The sequence below is a fragment of the Paramisgurnus dabryanus genome, chromosome 22, assembly GCF_030506205.2.
Source record: "Paramisgurnus dabryanus chromosome 22, PD_genome_1.1, whole genome shotgun sequence".
Lineage (NCBI taxonomy): Eukaryota > Metazoa > Chordata > Actinopteri > Cypriniformes > Cobitidae > Paramisgurnus > Paramisgurnus dabryanus.
The window spans coordinates 23,774,565-23,785,827 of record NC_133358.1 but is presented as its reverse complement, the minus strand read 5'-3'; the positions used below and the strand labels follow the sequence as shown (position 1 = coordinate 23,785,827).

The window sequence follows — 11,263 nt, the reverse complement described above, 5'->3', positions numbered from 1 at the left end:
AGCCAAAAATAACAGACCAGCCCAACGGAAATTCTCCCGGTCCTGGCCAACCCGGGCCTGTCAACACCTTATTATGTCAAATGCGGTACCTCTCCCTAGATTTCAGTTGTTAAGGGGGGTTCGCCTTGTATCGCCTTATCTTTTTCTGTTGACTGCACAACTTCTTTCATCGTTTTTATCTAATGGTTGTCTACTGGTTTTCATCTTGCAGATTAAAATCTATTTACAAGCCAGCTTGCTGACGATTGTTCTCTATTTCTAAAAGATAAATCACTGATACCGATTGCTATTGAATTAAGTTTTTCTTGTTTGCTTTTGACTTAAATTAAAACCTCGACAAATGTGAGCTGTTAGCTATTAAAACATGTCATTTTCTCTCTCTTTAAACTCCCAAATAGTCACGTGTCTTATCTTTTTTTTCCATATATGTAGAGATGAAACAGGCAGGTGCAGAGTGAACTTTGGCCCAGTTTAAGAAAAAAATGCAATTCATGGTTAGAGAGACTTTTCTTAAAGAGACCCAACCCTTCTTTCTAAAGCTGAAGGTAAATCAAGATTAACTCACCCTGCTCTTTTGTTATGTTGAAAAATCTGTGTACAGATATTGACAGATTGTTATTTCATTTTCAATGGAAGCATAAGAGCCACTAAAAAAATGATAAAATAATTATGAACAAATATGAAAGTGGTGGTTTTACATTTTTTAGATTTTGCTTTCCTTAAATAATTTATTTGAGATAAATTGGCTAAGATTTGACAAGCCTACACTCACTTTGGAATTTTTCCCAATTCTATATTCTCTAAATTAGAAGGTCTACTCTATTTTTTACTATGTGTTACTATATTACATTACAATTTTATTAAAAAAATTTAAACTTTGTGAATGAATTCTTATTAAGTTTTAACATTCATAGCTTAATATATCTTAATAGAGATCTATAGGTATTAATAGTCTGCCTCCAGTTGCCAACTCTCTATCAAAATAATTTTATAGTGATCTAACACAACCAGAAGCAACTGTTAAGTCTTACTTGTGTGAAAGGTAAAAACTTGTTTTAAGGTGTGTGACCGTTTACACACCCCCAAAGTGCACACGACAGAGGCATTTTTACATCCTGTTACTATGAGATTAATGGAGAAGTTGCCACCACTAATATCCTCCTGAGAACCAGGGGAAAAAAGTTTCAGAATTTTATTTTATTTTTTAAATTAAGTGTTGGGTTGTAACAAACACATTGCAAAGAATAAAAATTTTTTTTATGACATGTCCACTGTAGAAAACATGATTTTAATGTGTGGAATTACATTACCTTTGTTTCAGTAGTTTTGCCATTTCATTAAATTTTCACATTTATTTTATTTTTACATTCATTTTTGTTTTCTATTTCATTTTCACCACAATGTGCAATTAAAGTTTAAAAAAAACAAGTGGACAACATACCTTATTTGGCAATGTGTGTCATTCTAGACTGTAACAATAATATCCTGTAATTTCACATCTTCTTGTACATGTCTTCAAATGCAGAAAAATGGAAAAAAAACACCAGCATATATTTAATAAGGGAAACATCTTGTCTCTATATAAATAAAAAACCTCTGCTACAGGTTCTCCTTCAACCACTTCATGTAGTTCCCAAAACTTCGCACTGCAACCTCAAATGGAGAGGACCCGAAAGCAAAACTCATGCATCCATGAAAACCATCTTCATAGTGATCAACAGTAACAGGCACTCCAGCTTCCTCCAATCGTTTGGCGTACATCAGTCCATCATCTCTCAGAACGTCATGCTCACAGGTCATGATGTAGGCGGGCGGCACGATCTTCAACACTTCCTGTTCAGCTAATAAAGGAGATACTCTTACATCCAGCAACCCTGGCAGCATCTCATCCAGCTTTGGGTCACCCTGAAGTGGCTCCACTGGCTTATAGTTCTTTTGAACGGCCACCGGAAGAAGCTTGGTCCAGTTGATCTTCGCTTTGGCGGCTTCTACCTCCTGACCCAGATTCAGAGCTGAGTGCTTGTTAGCCAGCAAAGAGGGAACAAGGTCTTGAGATCCGTTAAGGTACTCTAGTACAAAGCGGGCCGTGAGGGTACCCTTCAGGATAGGCATATTGCGATTTTGCTGGCGGGAGGGAGTGTTGAGGTCCAGAATCTGGAGCACGGGGTAGATGAGGGCTTGAACTTTAAATTTAATTGAAGCACTTACTTCTACGGCCAACTGTCGAAACAGACAAATGTGATTCTGGTTGTTAATAAAGTTGTCTTTGAAAAAATATGTAATTGAGGAACAGGAATTGAGGGAACATTTTGTGCTTGGCTTAGAAAGCAGCAATGCAAGAGGGTTTGGATAGCTAGCCAATGAAGAAAGTGCTGATGGCTTAAACATATTTAAGGTTCATGGGTAAGGCAGATGAGTTAACATCATTTCAATAATTTTAAGGATGCATTTAGGTGACAAATGACTTCCTGTTTATTCTACAGCTTTGTTTCCTTCAATAGTGAACTCATTTGTGTATTAGCAGCATAGATTTGGCGATGTAGACACCGTGCATGTACACTCACCTAAAGGATTATTAGGAACACCATACTAATACTGTGTTTGACCCCCTTTCGCCTTCAGAACTGCCTTAATTCTACGTGGCAATGATTCAACAAGGTGCTGAAAACATTCTTTAGAAACGTTGGCCCATATTGATAGGATAGCATCTTGCAGTTGATGGAGATTTGTGTGATGCACATCCAGGGCATGAAGCTCCCGTTCCACCACATCCCACAGATGCTCTATTGGGTTGAGATCTGGTGAATGTGGGGGCCATTTTAGTACAGTGAACTCATTGTCATGTTCAAGAAACCAATTTGAAATGATTCGAGCTTTGTGACCTGGTGTATTATCCTGCTGGAAGTAGCCATCAGAGGATGGATACATGGTGGTCATAAAGGGATGGACATGGTCAGAAACAATGCTCAGGTAGGCCGTGGCATTTAAACGATGCCCAATCGGCACTAAGGGGTCTAAAGTGTGCCAAGAAAACATCCCCCACACCATTACACCACCACCAGCAGCCTGCACAGTGGTAACAAGGCATGATGGATCCATGTTCTCATTCTGTTTACGCCAAATTCTTACTCTACCATCTGAATGTCTCAACAGAAATCGAGACTCATCAGACCAGGCAACATTTTTCCAGTCTTCAACTGTCCAATTTTGGTGAGCTGGTGCAAATTGTAGCCTTTTTTTCCTATTTGTAGTTGAGAGGAGTGGTACTCTTTGGGGTCTTCTGCTGTAGTAGCCCATCCGCCTCAAGGTTGTGCGTGTTGTAGCTTCACAAATGCTTTGCTGCATACCTCAGTTGTAATGAGTGGTTATTCCAGTCTAAGTTGCTCTTCTATCAGCTTGAATCAGTCGGCCCATTCTCCTCTGACCTCTAGCATCAACAAGGCATTTTTGCCCACAAGACTGCAGCATACTGGATGTTTTTCCCATTTCACACTATTCTTTATAAACCCTAGAAATGGTTGTGCCTGAAAATCCCAGTAACTGAGCAGACTGTGAAATACTCAGACCGGCCCGTCTGGCACCAACAACCATGCCACCCTTAAAATTGCTTAAATCACCTTTCGTTACAATTCTGACATTCAGTTTGGAGTTCAGGAGATTGTCTTGACCAGAACCCCTAAATGCATTAAAGCAAATGCCATGTGATTGGTTTATTAGATAATTGCATTAATGGGTGATTGAACAGGTGTTCCTAATAATCCTTTAGGTGAGTGTATTCTGATAGAATACCTGTTGGCTGACAGCAGCAGCTAGATTCCCCCCAGCGCTGTCACCTGACACAGCCACTCTTTCTGGGTCTATAGAGTACTGAGCCAACACCTCCGCAGTCAAGATATGTTTTGATGCCTGAAGAGCATCGTTGTACTGATCAGGGAATCGTCCCTCCGGGGCCAGACGGTACCTGAGCAAACAGATAGAAAAGACACAATTGGTAGTTAACTGTGCTCCATAAGGATGCAGAAATAGGATAATGTAATAAATCACAAGATCTTGGAAAATATCCATAATTTCTTACTCAACAGATATAACAACTGCATCCAATTCTTCAGCCATCTTCCTACACTGAAGGTCATATGCTGGCATCTCTTGAAAATAAAAAAGAGATTAAATATCTTAAACTTCAAATTGGTTCTTAAACCCATTAGAAATGCTAATTACTCAACACAGGTGTGACAAATAAATAATATTTATCACAAAGTTGTTAAAAATATGACAATTAATACATTTTAAATGTTGTATTCACAAATCATGTGGATTTTAACAACCAGTTAAGTACTGCAATGCAAATGATCACCTACTTGCACTAGAAAGTGCCCATCCACCTCCATGAAAATAAACCACTGCTCTTTTTAAACCTTTCTGCGGGCCTTCTGTAGTGGATTCAAACACTCGCGCCTCGACTCCAGCAAATGACGTATCTGTGACTCGGACGCCTGGGCTGGATTGTGGACTGTGTATCTCATTCCCTGACATAAAGTATTTTACAAAACCAAAGGGGTGACGACACAGTCCAATATCATGAGCTAAAAAACTCTGCAAGAAAGATCAAAGAGCAGAATTGTTCAAATATCTCCTACACATTAATTAAAAACAAAATAAAATACACATTGTTTCAAGTGCAAATAAGTTAACATTATGAGCCAAGTGTATGGTAGACTACTATGTATCTACAAAAATGAATTACATACAACTATTCGATATTAATGTAAACAAAAAAAATAATCTTACCACGTCCAATATGGCGCGTATTACTGCATCTGTAAACATTAACTTCCATGGTTCTGATATAGTGCTGGGTAAAGGCAGATAACTGTAATAAGCGACTGCTATTGACAGTAAAATCGTCCCGAACAAAACTAGTCGCATTATTCTGTTAAATGTCCTCAAAGTTGTTCTCGTGTAAGAAATTAAGTCTTGACAAAATGGGTGTGTATGACAACACTTGAGTTGACCTTTGGAAACACAAACAGCATGCAGTGCTGCGCAGACCGATCGGCATTTGAGCTCAAACGATCGCGAGAGCAAGGCTTTCGAAACGATCTCGCGGTACTTTGATGTCTTGCGTCGAACACACAGAAAATTCTATATTAAAGGTCCTCTTGTATACATTTAAGCTTGTGGACAGGATAAAGAAACAATTTTGCATGTGTTTTATCATTGTATCTACTCAAGATTTTTTTTTGGAAGATGTGGAAAGTTATATTAGTAGAAAATTGGGTCGTGTGGTAGAAATGGGTGTATTTGATGTGTTATTTTATTTTGAGAGAGCCCATTTGAAAAGTAATGAATAATATATTATAGTTATTTATTGTATTACGAAAGTACCATATACACAAAATAAAATGGGCCCTTTTGTAAACCAAATCTGTCACATTTCATAAATGATTTCAAATTATACAGTACCCATATGGAAAAAGTAAAAAACAAAAAAAGGTCAAAGAAAATGCAATATTTTTAAAGTGCTAATTTTTTGTATTTCTTTCTTCTTCTTCTTTCTTCTCTGGTAACATATGTGACTAATACCTCTTGTTCATGTGGCATTGAGCAAAATGTGTTATTTTTTTGTATTTGATGTCGTTATTCAATAAAAAAGGTCCTCTTAATTATTATTTCGTGTTTGGATAGATAAAAATATTAATTCCTCATATCAAGCGTTTTTTTCCCACTAGTGTCTATATATTTAGACTTTTATTTTGAAACTATATTCACGCGCCGTTTTGCAGTAGATGTTTAAGCTGCACGTCCGAGTCTGCAACATCTGCACAGCTGTGGAAATGTAAAAATATTTAATATAAAATTTAATATAAATAGTGTAGACTTAAAACTATATTTATTTAATTTCGGACTCTCTTCTAATAAGAAAAGTGCATAATAACAATACAATAAATCTTAATGTATAATTAAACAATAAACATTACATAACATTATATACTAATAAAGTAGATTTAAAAACAGTGCAGATCACATTTGAGAAAAGTTATTAAGTTATTAAGCTTGCTCGTAGACCATGTAATGATGCTCAAACAAATACCATAAATTGTTTCAAACACATTTTTGTGTCTTGAAATATAACAATGTTTTATTCTTTATTGTATATTTGCATTTAATCAGTTAGCAGATGCATTATTTTAAAACAATTTTCAACTGGTTAAACACAAACACTTAATCATAAAGGAGACAATACAATTATCAGAATACAGCAACACTGGTAAGGTCATAATTATGTGTTAAAATCAGTGTAAAATCAGTAAATCATCATTCATCAGTTGCTACTAAAAAACAGTAAAAATCAGGAATACTTAAAATTATTTGAAACAAAAATAAATAATTATAAAACCACATGTATTTCTCATTTTGATACCACTGTTGCTTCTTGAAGCATGGTAATGCACATCTGTGCAATGTCACGCCTAGATTCAGCTGCAAAAAAAAAAAAAAAATGGGCAGACAGCACAGTGTGTGTGTGTGTGTGTGTGTGTGTGTGTGTGTGTGTGTGTGCGCGCGGCCGGGTAATTATCACGTTGGGGGGACCAATTGTCCCCACAAAGATAGGAATACCAGTATTTTTGTGACCTTGTGGGGACATTTTGATGTCCCCATGAGGAATCAAGCTAATAAATCAAACAGAATGATGTTTCTTGAAAATCTAAGGTATCAGACAGTTTCATGTGATGGTTGGGGTTAGGGAATGGGGCAGGTAAGGGGAATAGAATATACAGTTTGTACAGAATAAAATGCATTACGTCTATGGAATGTCCCCAAAAAACATGGAAACCAGAACGTGTGTGTGTGCGCGCGCGCGCGCGTGTGTGTGTGTGTGTGTGTGTTTGTTTAAACACATAAATATGTGAACATGTGGGTTATTGATGCAGATCATGAGTGTATGAAACACACACTTTCACAGGAATATGAAAATAAATCCTAAAGAAATGGCTGAGCTTAATCTTTCCAAAGCCTTCTAAGTTTAAACCTGTTTTACTTTATGTTTTACAGAACCCATACATTAATGGGTTTTGTGTTTTTCAGTCATATTTGTTAGATCAGAGGTCATCCATATGCTAGTGTACTTGAAACGTTGACAAAAGGTATGTTTTAGCAGACACACACATATAAAATTGATATCATTTTCATCAGCTCTATGGATTGAGAAAATCCCTTCCACCTTTTTTGACCTGGAAATTACTGGAATTCATTATTGAAACACTCTGTCAACACACAAGCCTCTTTGCATAATCTGGATCATTCTGCATTTTATGGCATTACCAATAATACAAAGTAGTAGTTTTCCACTTATACTGAAACAATAGTTTATTGTTACCAAAACTATTTTCAGAGGTACAGAAGCCATGTGTCAGTGGTATTGTTCCTATTCAGTTCTTCACAAATACTCTGTTGCATTGAATTGTTGCATTGCTTTTTTATCTAAAATGATTCATTTTAAAATGTTCATACTTAAAATATATTTAACATTAAAATAGAAAACTATGAAATCTGTGCCTTAAAAAACTGCTAGAGATTTGTAAGTAGCCACTGGATGTAGTTCCCAAAACTCCTCAATCCCACAGAGAATCTGAAGGGCCCGAAAGCAAAACTTGTGCATCCATGAAAACCATCTTCATAGTGATCAATAGTGACGGGCACTCCAGCTTCCTCAAGTCGTCTGCCGTACATCCATCCCTCGTCTCTCAGAACGTCATGCTCACAGGTCAGGATGTAGGCGGGCGGCACGCCCTTCAACACTTCCTGTTCAGCTAATAAAGGAGATGCTCTCACATCCAGCAACGCTGGCAGCATCTCCACCAGCTTTGGGTCACCCTGAACCGGCACGACGGGCTTAAAGTTCTTCTGAACGGCCACCGGAAGAAGCTGGGTCCAATTGATCTTAGCTTTAGCTGCTGCTATCTCCTGGCCTTGATTCAGAGCTGTGTGGTTGTTAGCCAGCAAAGAAGGAACAAGTTTAGGATCTCCATTGAGGTACTCCAGCCAAAATCGAACCATTAGTGGACGGTGTAGGATAGGAATGTTGCCATTTTGCTGGTATGAGGGTGTGTTGAAGTCCAGAGCCTGAAGAACGGGGTAGAGAAGAGCCTGAACTTTGAACCTAATAGAAATGCTGTCGTCCAAGGCCATCTATGAACAAACAGACAAGGTTAGAACAAACATGGTCAGACGCTTAGTGCCTTGGAAACTGGAAGGGAAATTTTTTCATTTTCTTTTTCAATCTTTTGGCTTTGCCTGACCTCAAAGATGAAAACACATGCACAAAGAGGGACAGGGATTGCTTCATACCTGTTGCACAACAGCAGCGGCTAGGTTGGCCCCAGCGCTGTCACCTGACACGGCCACTCTTTCTGGGTCTATAGAGTACTGACCCAACACCTCCGTTGTCAGGATATGTTTCGAGGCCTGAAGAGCATCATTGTACTGGTCGGGGAATCGTGCCTCCGGGGCCAGACGGTACCTGAAAATGTATTAAAACTAATTGTAGTAATAAATGCAGGAAATTATCATTTAATTAAGCCGCTTAAGAATTTAACAATATGATGATGAAGTAGACCACACTAGAAGCCTTACTTACTCAATAGATATTACAACTGCATCCAACTCTTCAGCCATAGTTCTGCACTGAAGAAAATATGTTTGCATGTCTTTAAAAAAAAAAAATTTGCAAAATGAGATACCAATAAGTTACTTTCTCTTTTCTTATATATACATTTACGCATTTGGCAGATGCTTTAATCCAAAGTGACTAACAGCTAGGGTTGCAAAGGGGCGGAAGGTTTCCTGTAAAATTCCGAAAACTTTCCATGGGAACTTAATCTTGCAAATATTCCAAATTGGAAACTTAACAGGAATTTATGGGAATTATTTGGAAATTAAACTGACTTTTCCATGTTTAAGTGCTATCATTGGGTTCCCAGTGCTTCTATCAACCTAGAAAATGTGAAAAAGATCAACCCTGTAACTTAGTTTTGGTAAACCATTCTCTACAAGCACGTAAAAAAATAGGTCGTTAAAATTTGGTTCTCCTTATGATGTCAGAAGGAGCTCTTATTATAATAATACCACCCCTTAATCTGCACTATCCAACACCAGCACAGCCATTTAATGCAGAGAGAAAGAGAGAGAGAAAAAATAATTCACAGCACAATTGAGTTTCAATTTCATCAAACCACCATCATTGTGATCAGTGTTTGCACTTCGTCGCTCATTTGCATTTTAAAGGACACACCCAAAACGGCACATTTTTGCTCACGGTCAATTTAAACATTTTATAAAAATTATTTATATGGTATATTGAGCTAAAACTTCACATATGTGATCTGGGGACACCAAAGATTTATTTGACATCTTAAAAACGTCTTGTGATATGGCCCCTTTTAGCAAAATATGTCATATACAAACATAAATTAACACTTTATTTGGTCATAAGCAGACATGCATGCAAGGTAATAAAATTTTTAAAAATGACGTCTTGACTGATTTAATTATAAGTAGAACTTTAATTGATTATTTTATTGAGTAATACAAAAGCATAATAAACATTATTATAGTTATTATAATAGTCAAAGCTTACATTTAGATATCTGATTTCCTGGCTTGTTAACAAGTTACTGTATAAACACATTTTGGTATTTGCTAGTTAAGCTCTTAAAATGCCGCAAGTTTGGCTTCTGTTGTAGTTAAGGCCTGGAAAATGGAGGGGAATCCCCTATGTAGTGATATATTGATAACTTTTTTTTTTAATTATCTCATTATCATTTTTTATAAAATTATCTCTTTAAACAAATGTATGTAATTTTGTGAATACATGGAACGATGGAAATTTTGACATTATTTTGTGTGCAAGAAATGATCTGTACATGTTATGAAAGAAGGGGGTGTGGCCTCAATGGCCCTTAAGTAAGCAGTGTGCTGTGTGCATGTGACTGAGGAATGTGCAGGGTAGAAATTTGATTTTAAGTCCCTGTTATAGGCAACAGCATTTTTTTCAAATTCACATTATGTTCCCATTAATTCCCATGGAAAGTTTCTAGCCTTAAAAATTCCCAGAATGATGCAATCCCACTTACAACCCATTGCATTTTTATCAGTATGTGTGTAAACCCATGACTTTTGCACTGCTAACGCAATGCTCTACCACTGAGCTAAAGAAATAAATTAGCCCATTATACAGTATCACCTACTTCCACTGCCAAGCGTCCATCCACCTCCATGGAAATAAACAACACCTCTTTTCAAACGCTGCTGTAGGTTTGTTGAAGTGGGCTCAAATACTTGTGCCAGGACTCCAGAGAAGGACGTTTCTGTGACCCGAATTTTAGGGTTTGATTTTGGACCTCTTATCACATCCCATGATGCAGCGTATCTCATTAAGTCGAAGGGTCGACTCAGTCCGAGATCATGAGCTAGAAAACTCTACAAGAGTAAAATTTAAAAGTGAAAAAAAAAGTAAAACAGAAGGAGTATTAAACCTCTTAAAGGGTCAGCAAATCTTTGGAGAGAAATTCCATCAGTTCTGAGAAGGCATAATGAGGATTATGAAATGATCCATACTGTATGGTCAGCAATCTCTGTGCTATAAAATGTGTTTAAAGTTCACACAAATACAAATTGTACAGTTTGTACTCTGTGTGTCTGTACTCTCCTTATCTTTTCCTGTACATATACATGTATTTATCTAATGTCTAAAAGCACAAAGGCATCAAAATGCTTAAGTTTAAATCCTTAAACGGATTTGCTGTTTAATTCTAATCACACTTTTAAGATTTATTATAAAAATATAAAAACATTACAGAATTCAGAATGTTTTTTAATTTAAAATAAAAAGCAATTCTAAAAATTGGTATTGAATAATAGTACTCAATCATTCTACTCTTGTTTTAAATGAATGCATCCAAATAAAAAAATTATAACACAACTTGACAATTGTTCGTGTATAAAATGTAAATAACTTAAATACAAAATCTTACCAATTGCATTATACCACGTAATATTGCATCCATAAACATAAGCTTCCATGGCTCTGATATAGTGCTGGGCAGAGGGATGTAGATGTAATAAGCAGCTGCTATTGACAGTATTAAAGACCCGATCACAACTATCCGCATGTTTAAATTAGTTTAACTTAAAGAACATAACGCTGTAGCGGTCCTAGTGTTGGCATAGTGACGGAATGTATGAAGTTGTACCTTATCTGACC

General features: G+C 36.8%; 2 protein-coding genes across 2 annotated transcripts; both read right to left on the bottom strand.

The window, feature by feature from the left end:
- Positions 1-1,267: 1,267 nt before the first annotated feature.
- LOC135740253 (neutral cholesterol ester hydrolase 1-like) lies at positions 1,268-5,037 on the bottom strand. Its single transcript, XM_065258436.2, has 5 exons — positions 4,789-5,037; positions 4,359-4,593; positions 4,076-4,145; positions 3,790-3,961; positions 1,268-2,220 (listed from the first exon to the last, which is right to left on the bottom strand). Exons 1-5 carry the CDS (start codon positions 4,924-4,926, stop codon positions 1,600-1,602), a joined length of 1,236 nt encoding a protein of 411 aa, XP_065114508.1. The 5' UTR covers positions 4,927-5,037; the 3' UTR covers positions 1,268-1,599.
- Positions 5,038-5,873: 836 nt separating this feature from the next.
- Positions 5,874-11,263, bottom strand: nceh1b.2 (neutral cholesterol ester hydrolase 1b, tandem duplicate 2). The gene is made up of 5 exons (XM_065258435.1): positions 11,034-11,263; positions 10,248-10,479; positions 8,639-8,708; positions 8,350-8,521; positions 5,874-8,190 (listed from the first exon to the last, which is right to left on the bottom strand). The coding sequence occupies exons 1-5, from the start codon at positions 11,169-11,171 to the stop codon at positions 7,570-7,572; spliced, it is 1,233 nt and encodes a 410-aa protein (XP_065114507.1). The 5' UTR covers positions 11,172-11,263; the 3' UTR covers positions 5,874-7,569.

Bases quoted from the DNA above. Each gene is read 5' to 3' on its own strand.
- LOC135740253 (XM_065258436.2), bottom strand. From the start codon at position 4,926: ATGCGACTAGTTTTGTTCGGGACGATTTTACTGTCAATAGCAGTCGCT. The intron at 4,146-4,358 runs GTAGGTGATCAT...TTTATTTTCAAG, and splicing joins ATGGGCACTTTCTAGTGCAA to AGATGCCAGCATATGACCTT. The intron at 3,962-4,075 runs GTAAGAAATTAT...CTGTTTGCTCAG, and splicing joins GCAGTTGTTATATCTGTTGA to GTACCGTCTGGCCCCGGAGG.
- nceh1b.2 (XM_065258435.1), bottom strand. From the start codon at position 11,171: ATGCGGATAGTTGTGATCGGGTCTTTAATACTGTCAATAGCAGCTGCT. The intron at 10,480-11,033 runs GTAAGATTTTGT...TTACTCTTGTAG, and splicing joins TACGTGGTATAATGCAATTG to AGTTTTCTAGCTCATGATCT. The intron at 8,709-10,247 runs GTAGGTGATACT...TTTTTTTTAAAG, and splicing joins ATGGACGCTTGGCAGTGGAA to ACATGCAAACATATTTTCTT.